The following is a 20,370-nucleotide window of genomic DNA, read 5'->3' as shown; positions in this document are numbered from 1 at the left end:
CTACTAAGCAAAGAATAACTGTTATCATATAATTCTAAAAATATGGACATCCTTTTTCATATAATATCTTACCTGTGCTGCTGGATATGTTAACATCAATACTTATATCTGATATGCCTCCTCCTTTTAGGGATGCTACACATGTGTATGTTCCAAAGTCAGTAAATTTCAAATCAATGATGTCCAAGTTTGTTGTTCCAGGAGAAACATCAGGATCAGTCTGTGTTATAACCATCCGCTCAGAACTTCTTAAAGGGCGTCCATTTTTAAACCAACTAAATGTTAACTCCTCAGAAGGTATAGCTTCTACTTGGCAAGATATTTTCACCTCACGTCCAATCTGGATGGTGTCATCTTTGTGATAAGGATCCGGTGTAATCCAAAACCGTCCTTTTTTTAATGCTAAAACATAAAAATTTAAAAAAAAACATTTTAACTGGGACATTCAGCTATTATGTTTTACTTTTCATTTTATAAAATGAAAATCATCAAAATGTGTCTGTATTCTTTTAAATTCCATATTTTATATTAAATGGTTTTCTGCTATTAAAACATTTATGAAATTAGCAATAGAACTAAAATACCAGTTAAAGATTTTTATTTGCAAACTTTGCTTACTATTGTTCTGATGCTGGGCAACTATTTATAGGCTAGGAAAGCATAAAAAAAATTGTATTTGTTCTTTGAAAATTTATCTACAATCTGTTAACTGCAATGTTTGTTAAGTCCACAATTACAGAATGGCTAATAAGTGATTGGGCAAAAATTAACAAACCACTGTCTTATTGGACTGGACAAAATAAACATTTAATCAAAATTCATCTTGTTGATCATTTAAAATTATATTTACATTTGAAATGATTAGAAACTGCTTTGTAAATGGATAAAACCTTTGCCTGATGGAAAGAGGTTACTATAATATTGCTGCAAAGAAGTAGTATACATATCTTAAATTTAAAATAATTCTTTTAGGGTTAGCTATTAAAATACTTATTAAATACAATTTTAAAACTGTCAGCTTTTTAAAATATAAATATCCTTTGTAGCTAGATGGCAACTGAGGATATCTTGACTGAATGGAGTTGCAGACAATATAGGAATCTCTTGCAATGATATTCTGTTAAGTATTTCTTGGAAAATATGAAGATAAAATCTGCATAATCCTAGATTCCTTTGACTCTTTTAAATCAATTATATACTGTCTAAGAACTAGTTATTAAAGTCAATTCATATTATTTATTGTACATTTTACCTATTTTTATTCTTGCTTACCATTTAGTAAGGGAAAGATAGAAAGAACATGATAAAAAAATGTTATCAAATGTCAGCAATCAGATTCTAATAATTACAGTAAGCTTGCTAATTATTGATGACTCAGATATATTATTTTGACACATGTATTTGTCTTTTTTCTGTTTAAACATCATTTGTATTACAATAAATATCTTTTTATTATAAAGGAGATGTATATCCATAGCATAAGCATTTTCACCTCAAATTTTCATTAATTTTAGGTAACAAAGCTGGAATAGGCATTTGAAATAACTATTAAATAAGCATTACAGATGGATTGCTGAATAGGAGTAATATAATTTAAATATGCTGGTAGACATGGCCAAAAGATAAAAATTATTTAGAAACTTCATATACAAATATCGAAGTTTAATCAGAAACACTAAAATAAGAATGATTTTAATTTTAACATTTTAATTTTACTATTACCTTTTAGTGTAACCAGTAGCCAGCTATATAAATATTAATTCCCCTATGTGTTAATATTTGACAAAAAGATATTTCTAGGATAATGATAGGCACATAATATAATTATCTCAGTTCATGTATTTATATTTATAAATAAAGCAAAATATAACATTCCATTACATATATCCCTTGTACTAGAAATATCAGTGATAGGATATTGTCTATACATTATATACTTTATAGTCCATTGCACAAATATAAAGACAACTTCATAATTTGAAATGGAAATTAGCTTTTATAGTACAATGCAAATCATAAAAATATGAGTTATTCTTTAGGTATAGATTAATAGCTAGATATTCCAGTGGATAGAGCATGGGGCTTAGAATCATCTTCATGAGTTCAAATCTATTTTCAAATACTAACTACCTGTGTGACCCTGAGCAAGTCACTTAACCCTATTTGTCACAATTCCTCATATGTAAAATGAGTTATAGAAGAAGTTCTCCAATATTTTTGCCAAGTAAATGACAAAGGGAGTGATGAAAAGTCAGATAAAATTGAATTACTGAAGAACAGCAGCAGATTTATAAAATGCTTTGAGAGGCAATTATAATCTATCTTGTTAGCTCAGTGGCACTTTCAATAAAATACTCTCTTTTCATTTACTTAGTTTTTATTTTTTATAATTTAAGATTACATAAATCCCATAAGAACTTTTTTAAAAATCAGTTTTAGATAAGCTCTTAATATTATAATGTTATAATCAAGGAATTTTCTAATTTCTAACTTTCTAACGATTGTATTCTTTAAATTTTCTTTTTATATTGATTCAAAAAGTTAAATGATGATTATGACATAATATCCAAGGATCGTATATAATCTGAAAAATATAATACCTGGAGCAGTGTAGGCAGTTTGGTGTCATGGTTTAAAAGAAAAAAAGCTGGATATGAAATCCAACTAACTAGGTTCAAATCAAATTTGCTTTAATTTTGAAGACTCATTTAAAAATTAGAGAGCCGTGCAAAACAATACATGAGAAAATTATATAATGTTTGTCATAGACTCCAAAAGTTTTATAAACATTATTTGTAAATATAGGATGTTTAATTTATAATAGTAAAAGAAAAGAAAAGGTTACCACTTATAATTGCATTACTTGGTATAAGACAGTCCAATACGATGTGTATGTATGTGTATGTGTATGTATATATAGTTTTAACTTAAAGATGAAAAAGTAATTACTGTAACACCTTTTCAGGGATTGATAAAAGGTAAGAGCCAGAGTGAACAAAGCACATAACTTCTCCTCAATCCCTCTGTCCTAAATGGGGAAGAGGATCCTCCCTTTAGTGGGAGCAAGAAACTAAAGTTGGGACAGAAACTGGAGAGATGAAATCAGAGGACATACAAGGAAGAATAAACAGGAGGGTACAAAGGATTAAAGCTTTTAAAGATATAAAAAACTACTTTGAATACATCACAAAAATACATCTTTTTAAACTTATTCATACTTTAAGATTAATTGATACAGTCTCAGACTATTTTAATCCTTTCTTGACTAATGCTTAATTGAATATTTTTTTAAAAATCAAGATAAATAAAATATGTGTTTATATTTCTATATTTGTTTGTGAAGATTTTATGCTGGAAGAAAACAGAACAGCTAAGAAATAGGTAAACACTTTTCTATTCTCATTTAATTGTTACCAAAAATCTATAATATCTAACATTTCTTTAGTTATATTGAGATCATTAGGTAATTTCTTGTTTTATTTGCTTAGAATGATCTCCATCTGAATGGAAAAAGTCAGCTTTTATGATTTTATTGTTGATTTTTTACATTTAACACATTTAACTTTTTATTTTAAAAATATAGACCCTGTGCCATTCAGGGCATACATATCTAGTATTGGTATTCACTGTCTAGCCTTTCACCAAAATGTAGTTTCATTCATATCTTTTAAAGCAATTTTGCTTTTGTTGTTGCCTTGTCTGAGATCATGCCTTTCTCTTTTCAGCTGAAGTATAAAAATTTCTTTGACCTCTTGTTTAACTGTTTGAATCTTTTCATGTCATAAATGTTTCTTCTAAACAATATACTGAGAGATTTTGCTTTCTAATACAATCTGCTATCACTTTCTGTTTTATGGATAAGTTCATCCCATTCCTATTCAGTTGAGGTCATTAATTATTTTATTTCTTTCCACCCTATTCTTTTTTTCTCTTTGCTTCCTATCCATATCTTTTAAAGGAGAAAAGAGTGGTGAGAGAAGAGTATGTTCAGCACCTGCACTCTAGATTCAATACAATCTGCTTCTGTTCTCCAACTCCTTTCTCTTTCCCTTGCCCAAAGATTAATCATGAGTTCTTATCCATTATTCCTTTCTTTTACAATTCTCTACACAATATATCTTTGTGATTACATTTTTTTTAGTCAACTAATGTCCCCTTTAATTTTCCAACCCTCTTGTTCCCCACTCCCTTCTGAGGAAGAAACTCCTATTTCCTTCTTGATAGAACTATATTTCTACAGCCAACCATGTATATTTTTTCTTCCTTTGACCACAATAGATGAATGTGTGGTGTCATCCTTCACCATATACCTTTCTTGTAATTTGCATAGCTTTGTACTTGGTTTTTCCTACTATGAGATAAGTTCTATCGCCCCTCTTCTTTTTTTCCTACCTGTAAGATGTTCCTTTCAACTTCCTTTTCCTTTCTTCATTTAAAAGCAATAAGACATAACAAAATCTCTTCCAGAATTTCTTATTAGACTTTCTCTCTATACACTGATAATAATACCATTCTGATAGAGCACATGCTTTATCTTCCAAAATTAGGGTGTAAATAGATGATTATTATTTATTTTTGGAGGCAATTATTGGGTTAAGTTGGAAGTTAAGAGTCTAAGCCTAGGTTTGAACTCAAGTCTTACTCTGGAGTTGATGCTCTATCCAATGCATCACCTAGCTGTCCCTGGTTTACCATCATTTAATTCTTTATGATTGAACAATCATATTTTCTTTTCAATGTTTCTTTTATACCTATATTTATATTATCAAATTTTTGTTCAGTTTGGATCTTTTTATCATGTCTTATAATAAGCAAAATAAGAAATATAAAAAACCTGATTTATTTCTATAAGACAGATAGTCATGTTCCAATTCTCAAGGTAAGAAATTTAAATTATCTATCATCATTTTTAAAAATTCTACAAATTAGTACTAGGGAAATGCAAAATTAAAATAAACCACACAAATGACCAACTAGTGAAAATGATAAATCTTTGAAGGACTGTGGGAAATTGGAAGGACACAGTCATTCTGGAAAACAATTTGGAATTGTAAATATAAATTTATCAAGCCGTACCTCTAATAGGCCTACAGTAAAAAGTGATGAAATATATAGAAAAAGATGATATACATTCAAATATATATATATATACATACACACACACATATATATATGTATATATATATATATATACATATATATATATATGTATGACAATTCTTTTTGATGTTAAAATACTGGAATCTAACAAGCTGTCCATCAATTGAATAATTACTGAATAAACTATGGTATGTGAAATTATGCCATAAAAATAAGAAAATAATGTTGATGATTTTAAAGAGAAATGGAAAGACTTAAATGAACTAATACAGATTTTGAAAAGGATAACCAGAAGATTATTTTATATTATAACAACAATATTATAAAATAAATCATTTTAAGGATTTTTATAAAGTGAAGAATTAGATAGCCAAAACCAAAATAAATTATAACAATACTGTAAAAAACAAACAACTTTGAAAGCTATGAGTACTATGATCAATATAATAACAATTTATGATACTATAGGAATCATATTTTCCCCTGAGGCAGAGATGATAAATTTAAGATACATATATATATATATATATGTATATCTATATATATATATATATATATATATACAAATATATGTAAAGCTATAAATTTATTTTTGTAATTATGTATATTTTTACAAGAAACTTGTTGCTGTAGTGTGCTACAAATGTGAAATATTTCAAATAAAGTCACTATTATATGTCTTAGTTAATTATGAATAATTTCTCATGAAGTGGAAGAAATCTGTAAATGTAATGAAAAAATCAATAATACTTTTTAAAAAGAAACGGTTGAATAGCTTCCATTACATTAAAAATCCATTCCTCCTCTTTAAAATTATATTCATTTTTACTGGATAAACTATTCCTTTCTTGTTTAGGCTATGTTTTTGGTCTTTTTTATATTCCAAGAACTAAATATTCAAATTGGGAAACAATATTAAAATAACTGTACAAAAAAGATATATTTACAACAAATTAGAAATAATCTCAGAAAAAAGGTACTAGCATTAAGGGGGATTGGAAAAGTCTTCTTTCAGAAGTTGAAATTTTCACTGACTTGAAGGGAAGTCAAGAGAGTTAGATAAAGAGGGAGAGAATTTCAGGTATGGGACACAAACATTAAAACATATATAATGACTTCCAGGATTGTAGGCAAGATAGAGGAGTAAACTCAGGAAGCTGCTTAAGCCCTCTCAGTTTCCCTTTAAAAACACATGAAACCAACCCTCTAAACAAAGTCTAATGGAATGAAACAACTCTTCAGATCAAGATAGATTGGAAAAACTTCAAGAAGGTCATTCTCACTAGAGTGAAAAGGGTATTCAGCATTGCTCAGATTGACTTTGGAAAAGCTGGTGAGAGGGCCTTAATCACAGCAGATCAACAACTAAAACCCGCAGTCCTGGCTCAGTAGAAGAGCAACTCACTGAGGTTTAATCCCAGCTCAGAAGGCAAACTCTGGGAAATCATGTTGTTTCCTGAAAAGAACAGGCAAAGCTACTCCTTGTATACATAAGCAGCCATATGCTCAAAGATCTCAGAGCTCAAAACTAAAAATAAAAAAATTTTAAAAATTTAAAAAAAGTAAACAAAAAAGAAAAGGAAAGAAAATGAGCAACAAACAGACAAAAATATTAATCATAGAAAGCTACTATTATGACAGGACAGACCAAAACTCAAACTCAGACAAGGATAGAATGTCCATGGAAGAAATCTCACAGGGTGATACAAATTAATCTCAAGCCCAACAGGCTTATTAGAAGTGCTCATAAAAGACATTAAAAGGCAAATAAGGGAGGTAGAAGAAAGAATAAGGAAGGGAATGAGAAATACATGAGAAAGTGAACAGCTTAGAAAAGGAAAGAAAAAATTGTCTGAAGAAAACAACTCTTTAAACAATAGACCAAATAACCAAATGGAAACAGAGATACAAAAGATAATTGAAGAAAATCACACATTGAGAACTAAAACAGAGCAAATGGAAGCTAATGACCAAGAATCAGTCAATCTAAAAAGAATGAAAAATGGAAGGAAATGAGAAACTCCTCGTTGAAAAAACAGCTGATCTGGAAAATAAATCCAGAAGAGACAATTTAAAAATTATTGGCCTATCTGGGCCATAACCAAAGGGCATAACCAAAAAACAAATAAAACAAATAAAAAAATTAGCCTGGAGGGCATTTTTCAAAGGATAATTAAGGAAAATTGCCCCAGTATTCTAGAAACAGAGGAGGAAATATTCTTAGAAAGAATCCATTGATCACCTTCAGAAAGAGATCCCACAAGGCACACCCTAAGGAACATTGTTGTGAAATTCCAAAATTACAATCTCAACGGGAAAAAAATTGCCAGACAAAAACAATTCAAATAAAATGGAGCAATACAAATAATTACTCAAGATCTGGCAGCTTCCACAATAAAGGATCAGAGGTCCTGGAATACCATAATCTGGAAGGCAAAGAATCTAGGGTTACAAGCAAGAATAAAATATCCAGAGAGACTCAGCATCATCTTTCAGGGGTGGAGATAGAACTTAAATGAAAATATTTTCCATCATTCTATTGAAAAAAACAGAACTAAACAGAAAATTTAATCTACAAAGACAGGACTCAAGAGAAACACAGAAAGGTAAACAGGAGGAAAATATATGTTATTTAAAGGTTAAACTGTTTACATCCCTAGATGGGAAAATGATATCTATAACTCTTGAGAACTGTATCTGCCACTGGGGTAGGTAGAGAAGGGCATCAGATAGACAAGGGCTGTGGTTGTGAATGGACTCTGCTGTGATGACATCAAAGAAAACACATTAAGGGGTAGAAAAAAAAGGTGCATACTGGAAAGAGAGGAAAGGGGAAGCATGATAGAAAAATTAGTCTACATGAAGAAATACCAAAGAATTATTACAAACTAGGGAAAGAAGGGAGGAAGATGAACATTGTCTGAAGATTGATCTCATCAGTTTGGACTCTAAGAGGGAATAATCTAATCAATCAATTGGGTATATAAATTTATCTAATCCTATAAAGAAGTAGGAGGAGAAAGAGGAAAAGTAAAGGATTTTTCAGGATAGAAAGGAGGGCAGAAACCATAAGGTAAAAGGGAAAAGAAGATGGGGAAAGATTGATAGAAGATAAGGGAGCAGGTAAAGTGGGTTAAAAAACACTATTAAAAGAAGGGGGAGGGTGATAGAAAATAAGGTAGTCTGTATTTGAGTGAAAAAAAAAAAACATACACAACTTAGAGGAGAAAATAAGTTGAAAGGACATACAGTGCTATTAATGGCTGTGAATGGGAATGGGAGGAATTCTCCCATAAAACTGAAGTGAATAGTAGACTGGACTAAAAATCAGAATCCTACCATATGTTGTTTACAAGAAACACATTTGACACAAAGAAACAACATACAAAGTAAAGAGAAAAGACTAGAACAGTATTTATTATGCTTCAGCTGAAGTAAAAAAGCAAGGGTAGTAGTTCTAATCTCAGATAAAACAAAACTAAAAATAGAACTTATTAAAAGAGATAAAGAAAGAAAGTACATATTGATAAAGTATCATAAATAATGAAGTAGTAACAACATGAAATGTGTGTGCACTAAATGATAGAACAAGCAATACTAAATGTCTATTACTAAGGGTATAGCAAGCAAAATCCTAGAGAAGAGTTTAAGTCAGTTACAGGAAGAAATATCCTAATGGGACACCTAAACATTCTCAGAATCAGACAAATCTCATCACAAAATGAACAAGAAAGAATCTAGGGAGGTTAATAGGATTCTAGAAAACCTAGATATGATAGACATTTTTTCTGGAGAAAAGAAAATAGGGACAAAAAGGAATACACATTTTTTCTCAGCATGTATATGTCAATATAAATTAAAACTGACCATGTATTAGGGCATAAAATCCTCACAATCAAATGCAGAAAGGTGAAAATAATAAATGCTTCATTTTCAGATCACAAAGTAACAAAAATTTTATTCAATAAAGGTTCAGGGATAAACAAAAAATGGAAACTAAAAACTCTAATTCTAAGGAATGAGTGGATCAAACAAGAAATCACAGAAACAAAGTACAATTTCATTCAAGAGAATGATGATAGTGAGACAAAATAACAAAACCTATGGGATGCAGCCAAAGCAGTTCTTAGGGAAAATTTTATATCTCTTAATAGCTACATAAATAAAATAGAGAAAGAGGAGATCAATGAATTGGGCATGCAGCTAAAAAACTGAGAAAAAGAACAAATTAAGCCCCCCCAATGTGAAATACTACATCAGAAATTTTGAATCTTAAAGGATAGATTAATAAAACAATCTAAGCAAACTACTGAACTAATAAATAAAACAGTTGGTTTTATGAAAAAAATAGCTAAGTTTTCAGTTAATCTGTCTGTCCTGGTTGCAAGCAGGTATTTTGGCAAATTTGCTACAAAAGGCAAGTTATAAACCACTGAGCCCTGTAAGAACAAGAGACTAGCCTGATTAGACAGCAGCTGTCATTCCTTTTCATTAAGAGCAGACTTCAAGCTTTAAAAAATGAACAAAAAGCAAAAAAGAACTCTCAAACACAGGCAGCTTTTATGGAGAGGCAGAATAAACCTCAAATCTTGAGGTTCCTAAGGGAAAATCAACACCAAGTGAAGCCCCAAAGAGATATGTGAGCTGGTTCCCATTTCACAAGGGTTTTTTGCAAGATTCCATAAAAGATCTTAAAAGAAATTTAGGGGTGGGGAGGGTGGAGAAGATATACGCGAATTTCTAAGCTCCCTCTTACTCTATATACCAACTATTTAACTCAGCCACAAAAATAGCGCTGGACAGGTAAAAACCACAAAGATTAGAAGCACAACTTACCAGCCAAAGAGAATATGGAATTTCATCAGAAAAGGTCGGTTCTGAGGGGTGGAGAAAAAGACTGGCACAGACAGGGTTAGACTAAAGGCTAGCATATTGGGCCAAATGGGCTGGTGAGGCCTCTGGGGTTAGAAAAGCTACTTATACAGAGGAATCTGGCATAGGCTGATAGCTCTACTCTGCTTGTAAAACAGCAGATCAGCAGTGAAATCAAAGCCACTTTAAAAAAAAATGCCAGAAGCTATAACTACCCCAAACCAGAAGTGACTCAACACAGATCAGGGCATAGCTGTGCACCCACCTTCTGCTGTCCGGGGCTTTTCCTTGGGGCAATTAAGAACCTGTACAGCGGGGGACACAGCCCGGGCAGTCTCTATGTCTCTATGCAGTCACTGTGTGGATACACAGTGGGGGGCTCGACCTGAGGCAGTGGAACTTCCACAGCAGCGAAACTCCCGCAGCAGCAAAACTCTGGCCACAGCAACTGTACTTCCCCGGGCAGAGACACTTCTGGTCTGAACACCAGGGATTTTCAGTGGTCAGCTGCTAACATCCACAGCCCCATGGGGGGCTTTGGCCTGGGGTTGTGACACTTTCACTGTTCAGCCTCTAGCCTCAAGGCAGTTGCTAGGCCACACAGCGGGGGTTCTTCACTGGGCACTGCCTGCAGGACAGCCGTGTTAACCATCTCTGAGTCACTTCTGGTGGTGGGGGGGGACTCTCTCCCAGAGCTCCCTCTTACCTTTGCAGCCCATTCACAACACAGCTGCTGTCCATATGCCTATCCCAGTTCTGCAAGGAAGCTGGTAAATTTCCTACCCTAAAGGCAGGCCCCATAGGTTTTTAATAATGAGTAAAAAATTGAAGAGAATGATTGACAGCTTCTTTTTTTTTTTAATTTTTTTTATTCATTTTTCCAAATTATCCCCTCCCTCCCTCCACTCCCTCCCCCCGATGGCAGGTAATCCCATACATTTTACATGTGTTACAATATAACCTAGATACAATATATGTGTGTAAATACCATTTTCTTGTTGCACATTAATTATTAACTTCCGAAGGTATAAGTAACCTGGGTACATAGACAGTAGTGCTAACAATTTACATTCGCTTCCCAGTGTTCCTTCTCTGGGTATAGTTATTTCTGTCCATCATTGATCAACTGGAAGTGAGTTGGATCTTCTTAATGTTGAAGATTTCCACTTCCATCAGAATACATCCTCATACAGTATTGTTGTTGAAGTGTATAGTGATCTTCTGGTTCTGCTCATTTCACTCAGCAACAGTTGATTTAAGTCTCTCCAAGCCTCTCTGTATTCCTCCTGCTGGATTTACAGCTTCTATACAGAGAAAGAGCAAGTATCCAACCCTAAGGAGGCTAACAGCAGACAGTCTCCAGATAATACCCTAAAGGGGAATGATACTTGGCCCCCATCACATACCTCTTTCCTAGAAGACAATATTAAAAAGCTAAGAGAGTTAGAAGAAAAATGGGGAAAGAAAAGAGAAGCTATGATAGAGAGTAACAATGTCCTGAAATTTGAATTGGAAAAGCTAAAGAATCCACAGGAAGTGCAGGGAAACAAAATTTGTGAATTGGAAAAGGTTAAAAAATCAGAGGAAAATAGGATTTCTGAATTGGAAAAGATAAAAAATTCCCAAGAAAGTAGGATTTCTGAATTGAAAAAATGAAATAACTCACTTAAAAAAAATTAGTGAGATGGAAAAAAATTCCACAGAGCACAATAATTCATTTAAAAACTCAAGTGGACATATACAAAAAGAACTAAAAAATGTGAATGAAGAAAATAACTCATTAAAAATCAGGACTGAACAAACAGAAATGAATGATTCATTGAGACCAAGAATCAGTCAAAAAAATGAAAAGCTGGAGAATAACATCAAATATTTACTGGGAAAATCTATAGACCTGGAAAATAGATCTAGGAGAGATAATCTGAGGATCACTGGACTTCCTGAAAATTATTATGAAAAAAGAGCCTAGATTCTATTTTACAGGAAATCATCAAAGAGAACTGTCCAGAGATAATAGAAACAGAAGGGAAAATAGGCATTGAAAGTATTCATTGAACACCTTCTGAAAAAGACCCTAAAACAAACAAACAAAAAAAAAACTCCACGGAATATTGGGGCCAAGCTACAGAATGAACAGAATAAGGAAAACATATTGCAAGCAGCCAGGAAAAAACAATTCAAATATCAAGGTGCCACAATAAGGGTCACTCAAGATTTGGCTATCTCCACATTAAAGGATCGAAGTGCCTGGAATCTGATATTCCGAAAGGCAAAAGAACATGGAATGCAGCCAAGAATAAACTACCCAGCTAAGTTTAGCATTTTCTTCCATGGAAAAAGATGGACATTTAATGAAACAGAGGAATTCCATTTGTTTCTAAGAAAAAAAACCAGATCTAAACAAAACGTTTGATCTTTAACCACAAGACTCAAGAAAAACAGAAAAATGTAAAAGGAGCTCTTGAGAACTGTATTTCTGTTGTGAATGTACATGAAATCCACATGTATAACTTGATTTTACTGATATAACATAAAAATGGAAGTAGAAAGGGAAAGGTGATAGTATCAGAAAATGGGAAAAAGGGAGATAAAAAGAGGGAAACTACATCCCAGGAAGAGGCAAAGAAAATTTACCATATCTGAAGGAATTTAGAGAGGGGGAAGAACATTGTGTGAATCTTACTCTCATCAGAGTTGGCTCAAAGAGTAAATAATTGACATATTTGTTTTTCAGAGAATTCTCTCTCACCTTATTAAAATGGGGGAGAGAAAAGGGGAAAAGAAAAAGAGTAATAAGGGAAGGATACAAGAAGGGGGAAGGGACTTAAAATGAGGAGGGAGGAACACTAAAAAGGGAGGGCTGCATGACCAAGTGGGGTCCATAAGTTTAATACTGGGGAAGGGGTTCAGGGGGGACAAGAGAAAAAAGCATAATGTGGGGATAATATGATGGCAGGAAATACAGAATTAGTAATTTTAATTGTAAATGTGAATGGGATGAACTCTCCTATTAAGCAGAGGCAGATAGCAGACTGGATCAAGAGTCAGAACCCTACAATATGTTGCTTATAGGAAACACATTTAAAGCAGAGAGATACTTACAGAGTAAAGGTATAAAAAAATGGCAAGGGTGGCCATCCTTATCTCAGATCAAGCAAAAGCAGAAACTGATCTAATTAAAAGAGATAAGGAAGGAAACTAAATCCTGCTAAAGGGTAGCATAGACAATGAAGCCATATCAACACTAAACATATATGCACCAAATGGAATAGCATCTAACTTCCTAAAGGAGAAGCTAATAGAGTTGCAAGAAGAAATAGACAGCAAAAGTATAATAGTGGGAGATCTCAACCTTGCAATCTCATAATTAGATAAATCAAACCACAAAGCAAAAAAGAAAGAAATTAAAGAGGCAAATAGAACAAAATAGAATTAGGTATGATAGATCTTTGGAGAAAACTGAATGGTGATAGAAAGTAGCATACTTTCTTCTAAGCAGTTCATGGAACCTATAAAAAAAATTGACCATATATTAGGACATAAAGATCTCAAAATTAAATGCAGGAAGGCAGAAATAGTAAATGTTTTCTTCTCAGATTACAATGCAACAAAAAACTACATTCAACAAGGAGTTAGGGGTAAATAGACCAAAAAGTAATTGGAAATTAAATAATCTCATCTTAAAGAATGATTGGGTGAAACAGTAAATTATAGAAACAAGATAATGACAATAATGAGACATCATACCAAAATTTGTGGGATGCAGGTAAAGTGGTAATAAGGGGAAATTTTATTTCTTTAGAGGATTACTTAAATAAAATAAAGAAAGAAAAGGGCAATGAATTGGGCCTGCAAGTTAAAAAGCTAGAAAAAGGCCAAATTAAAAACCCCCAACCAAATACTAAACTTAAAATTCTAAAACTAAAAGGAGAAATCAATAATATTGAAAGTAAAAAAAAAAAAACTATTGAATTAATAAATAAAACTAAGAGTTGGTTTTATGAAAAAGCCAATAAAATAGATAAACCTTTGGTAAATCTGATCAGAAAAAGGAAAGAGGAAAATCAAATTGTTAGTCTTAAAAATGAAAAGGGGATCTTTCCACCAATGAAGAGGAAATTAGAGAAATAATGAGTTACTTTGCCCAACTTTATGCCAATAAACTTGATAACTTAAGTGAAATGGATGACTACGTCCAAAAATGTAGGCTTCTCAGATTAACAGAGGAGGAAGTAATTTGCTTAAATAGTCGCATTTCAGAAAAAGAAATAGAACAAGCTATTAATCAACTCCCTAAGAAAAAATCCCCAGGACCAGATGGATTTATAGGTGAATTCTACCAAACATTTAAAGAACAATTAGCCCCAATGTTATATAAACTATTTGAAAAAATAGGGAATGGAGAAGTCCTATCAAATCTCTTTTATGACACAGACATGGTACTGATACCTAAAGCAGGTAGGTTGAAAATTGAGAAAGAAAACTATAGATCAATCTCCTTAATGAATACTGATGCTAAAATCTTAAATAAGATATTATCAAAAAGACTTCAGAAAATCATCTCCAGAATAATACACTATGATCAAGTAGGATTTATACCAAGAATGCAAGGCTCATTTAATATTAGGAAAGCCATTAGGATAATTGACAATATTAATAATCAAATTAACAAAAATCATATGATCATCTCAATAGATGCAGAAAAAGCATTTGATAAAATACAACATCCATTTCTATTAAAAACACTTGAGAGTTCCAAATCACTATTGATCAGAGAAATGCAAATTAAGACAACTCTGAGATATCATTACACATCTGTCAGATTGGCTAAGATGACAGGAACAAATAACAATGAATGTTGGAGGGGCTGTGGGAAAACTGGGACACTGATGCATTGTTGGTGGAGTTGTGAAAGAATCCAACCATTCTGGAGAGCAATCTGGAATTATGCCCCAAAAGTTATCAAAATGTGCATACCCTTTGACCCAGCAGTGCTACTACTGGGCTTATACCCCAAGGAAATACTAAAGAAGGAAAAGGGACTTGTATGTGCCAAAATGTTTGTGGCAGCCCTTTTCATAGTGGCTAGAAACTGGAAAATGAATGGATGTCCATCAATTGGAGAACGGTTGGGTAAATTATGGTATATGAATTTTATGGAATATTATTGTTCGGTAAGAAATGACCAACTGGAGGAATACAGAGATGCTTGGAGAGACTTATATCAACTGATGCTGAGTGAAACGAGTAGAACTAGGGGATCATTATACACTTCAACAATGATACTGTATGAGGATGTATTCTGATGGAAGTGGATATCTTCAACATAGAGAAGAGCTAATCCAATTCCAATTGACCAATGATGGACAGAATCAGCTACACCCAAAGAAGAAACACTGGGAAATGAGTGTAAACTGAGAGCATTGGGTTTTTTTTGTTGTTTCTCTTCCCAGATTATTTTTACTTTGCGAATATAATCCTTCCTTTGCAACAACAACAAAATTCGGTTCTGAACATATATATTGTACCTAAGATATACTATAAGATATTTAATATGTATGGGAATGCCTGCTATCTAGGGGAGAGGGTGGAGGGAAGGAGGGGAAAAACTTGGAACAGAAGGGAGTACAAGGGATAATGTTGTTAAAAAAATAAAAAAAAAAAACTACCTATACATATGTATTGTCAAAGAAAATGTTCTAATTATAAAAATTAATAAAAAAATTAAAAAAAGAAATAAAGGAACAAATATATATATACATATATAGGATATTTTGGTGGGCATGGAAGTTAAGGAAAAGCTTTATGTGGACCACAGGGATAGGATGACTTGCAATTGTGGTTAGCTTGAAGAAATGTAGGCCTTCAAACTATCTCCTCGCCATCTCAGCCTTTTTAGCTCCCCTTACTGTGTGTTTTTTTTCTCATTAGAGAGTAAATATTTTGAATACAGGGACTATCTAGTTGTCTTTTATTTTTATCTCCAGCACTTGATACCTAACATATAGTAAATGCTTTTTAATTCATTAAAAAATGTAATTAATTAATTAAAACACTTGAGAGTATAGGAATAAATGGACTATTCCTTAAAATAGTCAAGAGCATATATTTAAAACTGTCAGTAAGCATCATATGTAATGGGGATAAACTGGAACCTTTCCCAGTAAGATCAGAAATAAAACAAGGTTGCCCAATATCACCATTACTATTCAATATTGTGTTAGAAATGCTAGCCTTGGCAATATGAGTCGAGAAAGAGATTAAAGGAATAAGAGTAGGTAATGAGGAAATCAAACTATCATTCTTTGCAGATGATATGATGGTATACTTAAAGAACCGCAGAGATTCTATTAAAAAGTTATTAGAAATAATTCACAACTTTAGCAAAGTTGCTGGATACAAAATAAATCCACATAAATCCTCAGCATTTTTATACATCACCAACAAAATGCAACAGGAAGAGATACAAAGAGAAATTCTATTCAAAACAACTGTCGAGAATATAAAATATTGGGGAATCCATCTACCAAAGAAAAGTCAGGAATTATGTGAGCAAAATTACAAAACACTTGCCACAAAAATAAAGTCAGATTTAAATAATTGGAAAAATATTAAGTGCTCTTGGATAGGCCAAGCGAATATAATAAAGATGACAATACTGACTAAACTAATCTATTTATTTAATGCTATACCAATGAGACTCCCAAGAAACTATTTTAATGACCTAGAAAAAAATAACAACAAAATTTATATGGAAAAACAAAAGATTGAGAATTTTAAGGGAATTAGTGAAAAAAAAAAATCAGATGAAGGTGACCTAGCTGTACCTGATCTAAAACTATATTATAAAGCAGCAGTCACCAAAACCATTTGGTATTGGCTAAGAAATAGACTAGTTGATCAGTGAAATAGGTTAGGTTCACAGGATAAAATAGTGTACAACTGTAAGAATCTACAGTTTACAAACCCCAAGATCCCTCCATTATTTGAAAAAAAATGTTGGGAAAACTGGAAATTAGTATGGTAGAAACTAGGCATGGACCCACATTTAACACCACATACTAAGATAAGATCAAAATGGGTCCAAGATTTAGGCATAAAGAATGAGATCATAAATAGATTAGAGGAACATAGGATAGTTTACCTCTCAGACTTGTGGAGGAGGAAGAAATTTATGACCAAAGGAGAAGTAGAGATCATTTTTGATCACAAAATAGAAGATTTTGATTACATGAAATTAAAAAGCTTTTGTACAAACAAAACTAATGCAAACTAGATTAGAAGGGAAGTAACAAATTGGGACAATATCTTTACAGTTAAAAGATCTGATAAAGCCCTCATTTCCAAAATATATAGAGAACTGAATCTAATATATAAGAAATCAAACCATCCTCCAATTTATAAATGGTCAAAGGATATGAACAGACAATTTTCAGATGATGAAATTGAAACTATTTCCACTCATATAAAAGAGTTTTCCAAATCACTATTGATCAGAGAAATGCAAATTAAGACAACTCTGAGATACCACTACACACCTGTAAGATTGGCTAAGATGACAGGAACAAATAACAATGAATGTTGGAGGGGCTGTGGGAAAATTGGACACTGATGCATTGTTGGTGGAGTTGTGAAAGAATCCAACCACTCTGGAGAGCAATTTGGAACTATGCCCAAAAAGTTATCAAACTGTGCCTACCCTTTGATCCAGCAGTGCTACTACTGGGCTTATATCCCAAAGAAATACTAAAAAAGGGAAAGGGACTTGTATGTGCCAAAATGTTTTTGGCAGCCCTTTTCATAGTGGCTAGAAACTGGAAAATGAATGGATGCCCATCAATTGGAGAATGGTTGGGTAAATTACGGTATACGAATGTTATGGAATATTATTGTTCTGTAAGAAATACCTAGCAGGATGAATACACAAAGGCTTGGAGAGATTTACATGAACTGATGCTGAGTGAAATGAGCAGAACCAGGAGATCATTATATACTTCAACAACGATAGTGTATGAAGTTGTATTCTGATTGAAGTGGATATCTTCAACATAGAGAAGATCTAATTCAGTTTCATTTGATCAATGATGGACAGAAACAGTTACACCCAGAGAAGGAACACTGGGAATTGAATGTAAACTGTTTGAACTATTGTCTTTCCACCCAGGTTACTTTTACCTTTGGAATCCAATTCTTAGCGTGCAACAAGAAATTTGGTTTTACACACATATATTGCATCTAGTATATACTGTAACACATTTAATATGTATGGGATTGCCTGTCATCTAGGGGAGGGAGAGGAAAATTTGTAAAAGAAGGGAATACAAGGGACAATGTTGTAAAAAAAAAATTACCCATGCATGTGCAAAAAAAAAAATTATATAAAAAAGAAAGTTAGAAGAAAAATGGGAAAAGGAAATTATATTTTCGCAAGAAGGGATACATATAATTCACTACAAAATAGATTTGATGAAATGGAAAAAAGCATATGATGACTCACCAAATAGATATGAAAAAGATACCAATTCACTGAAAAATAAAATTTGTGAAATGAAAAAAAAAATGCAAGAACAAAACAATTCAATTGGCCAAATATAAAAGGAGCTAAAAAAAAAAAAAAGTAACTGAAGAAAATAATACAATAAAAATTAGAATTGAACAAATGGAAGTGAATGACTCAACAAGACTTCAGGAACCAATAAAACAAACTCCCTCCCCTAAATGAAAAAATAAAAGATAATATAAAATAGCTCCTAGGATAAACAACTGACCTGGAAAAATAGATCTAGGAGAGATGATCTAAGGATTATTGGACTTCCTGAAAGCCATGATGAAAATAAAAACCTAGACATTATCTTACAGGAAATCATAAAGGGAAACTGCCCTGATATTTTAGAATCAGAAGGCAAAACAGCCATTGAAACCATTTGCCAATCACCTCCTGAAAGAGACCCCAAAATTAAAATCACGAGGAATATCATGGCAAAATTTCAGAACTATTGCACCAAGGAAACAACATTGCAAACAGCCAGAAAGAAACAATTTAAATGCTGAGGAGCTACAACCATGATTACCCAAGACCTAGCACCTTCCACCTTAAAGGATGAAAGGGCCTAGAATCTGATAGTCTAAAAGGCAAAGGAACTTGGATTTCAACTAAGGATAAGCTATCCAGCTAAAATGAGCATTATATTTTAGGGAAGATGTATATTCAAAGATATAGGTGAATTTCACCTATTTCTAATGAAAAGAGCAGAAATAAACAAAAAATTTGATCTCCAACACTGAACTCAAGAGAAGGATAAAAAGGTAAAAAGAAAAGAACTCTTGAGAATGTATTTCTGTTATGAGTATATTTAGAGAATATAGATATAATTTGATATTATATGAAAATGAAATATGATAATATGAAAAAGAAACTAGAGGTGGAAAGGGGATCATACTGGAAAAAGAGGAAAAAGGAGGCAAAATAAGAGAAATTACATGTCACAAAGAGGCAAAGAAGACCTATTATAATTGAGGGGGAAAAGGGAGGGGGAGTGAGCATTGTGTAAATCTTACTCTCATCAGATTTGGCTGAAAGAGAGAATATCAGACACACTTGATTTCACAGAGAATCTTATCTCACCTTATAGGGAAGTGGAAGGAGAAAGTGAAAAAGAAAGGGAAAGACTAATAGAAGGGGGAAAAAAACAAAAGTTTTAGGGGAAAGGTGTAAAAAAAGGAAGAGGGGCTCTAAAGGGGGAGCACTGTTTGAGAGAGGTGGTAATCAAAAGCAAAATACTGGGGAGGAGGGAAGCAAGAAAGAAAAGAGAAAAGCATAATTTACAGTAAATAAGATGGCAGGAAATACAGAATTAGTCATTTTAACTGTGAATGGAAATGGGATGAACTCTCTCATAAAACAGAAGTGGATAGTAAACTGGATTAAAAGCCAGAATCTTACAATATGTTGTTTATAAGAAACACATTTAAAGCAAAGTGATACATACAGAGCTAAGGTAAAGGACTGGTGCAGAATCTACTATGCTTTAAGTGAAGTAAAAAAAGAAGAGGTAGCAATCCTGATCTCAGATTAAGTAAAAGCAAAGACATATCTCATTGAAAGAGGCAAGGAAAGAAACTATATTTTACTAACGGGAAACATAGATAATGAAGCAATATCAGTACTAAACATATATGCACCAAATGGTATAACATCCAAATTCCTAGAGGAGAAGTTAAGAGAGCTGCAAGAAGATATAGACAGCAAAACTACTAGTGGGGGATCTCAACCTTGCTGTCTCATTACTAAATAAATCGAACCACAAAATAAATAAGAAAGAAGTTAATGAGGTAAATGGAATGTTAGAAAAGTTAGATATGATAGATCTCTAGAAAGAATTGAATGGAGACAGAAAG

At 32.6% G+C, this 20,370-nt stretch overlaps 1 protein-coding gene across 7 annotated transcripts in view; it reads right to left on the bottom strand.

The window, feature by feature from the left end:
* Positions 1 to 20,370, bottom strand: part of MDGA2 (MAM domain containing glycosylphosphatidylinositol anchor 2) — a 795,736-nt gene that overhangs the window by 399,972 nt on the left and 375,394 nt on the right. For all 7 annotated transcript variants that reach the window (XM_074290629.1, XM_074290632.1, XM_074290631.1 and 4 more), the window contains one exon: positions 73 to 402. In XM_074290629.1, the coding sequence (XP_074146730.1) occupies positions 73 to 402 (330 nt within the window). The remainder of the gene's footprint in view (positions 1 to 72; positions 403 to 20,370) is intronic.

The sequence above is a fragment of the Sminthopsis crassicaudata genome, chromosome 2, assembly GCF_048593235.1.
Source record: "Sminthopsis crassicaudata isolate SCR6 chromosome 2, ASM4859323v1, whole genome shotgun sequence".
NCBI lineage: Eukaryota > Metazoa > Chordata > Mammalia > Dasyuromorphia > Dasyuridae > Sminthopsis > Sminthopsis crassicaudata.
The sequence above is the reverse complement of the archived record's forward strand: the minus strand, read 5'-3'. Positions and strand labels throughout refer to the sequence as shown.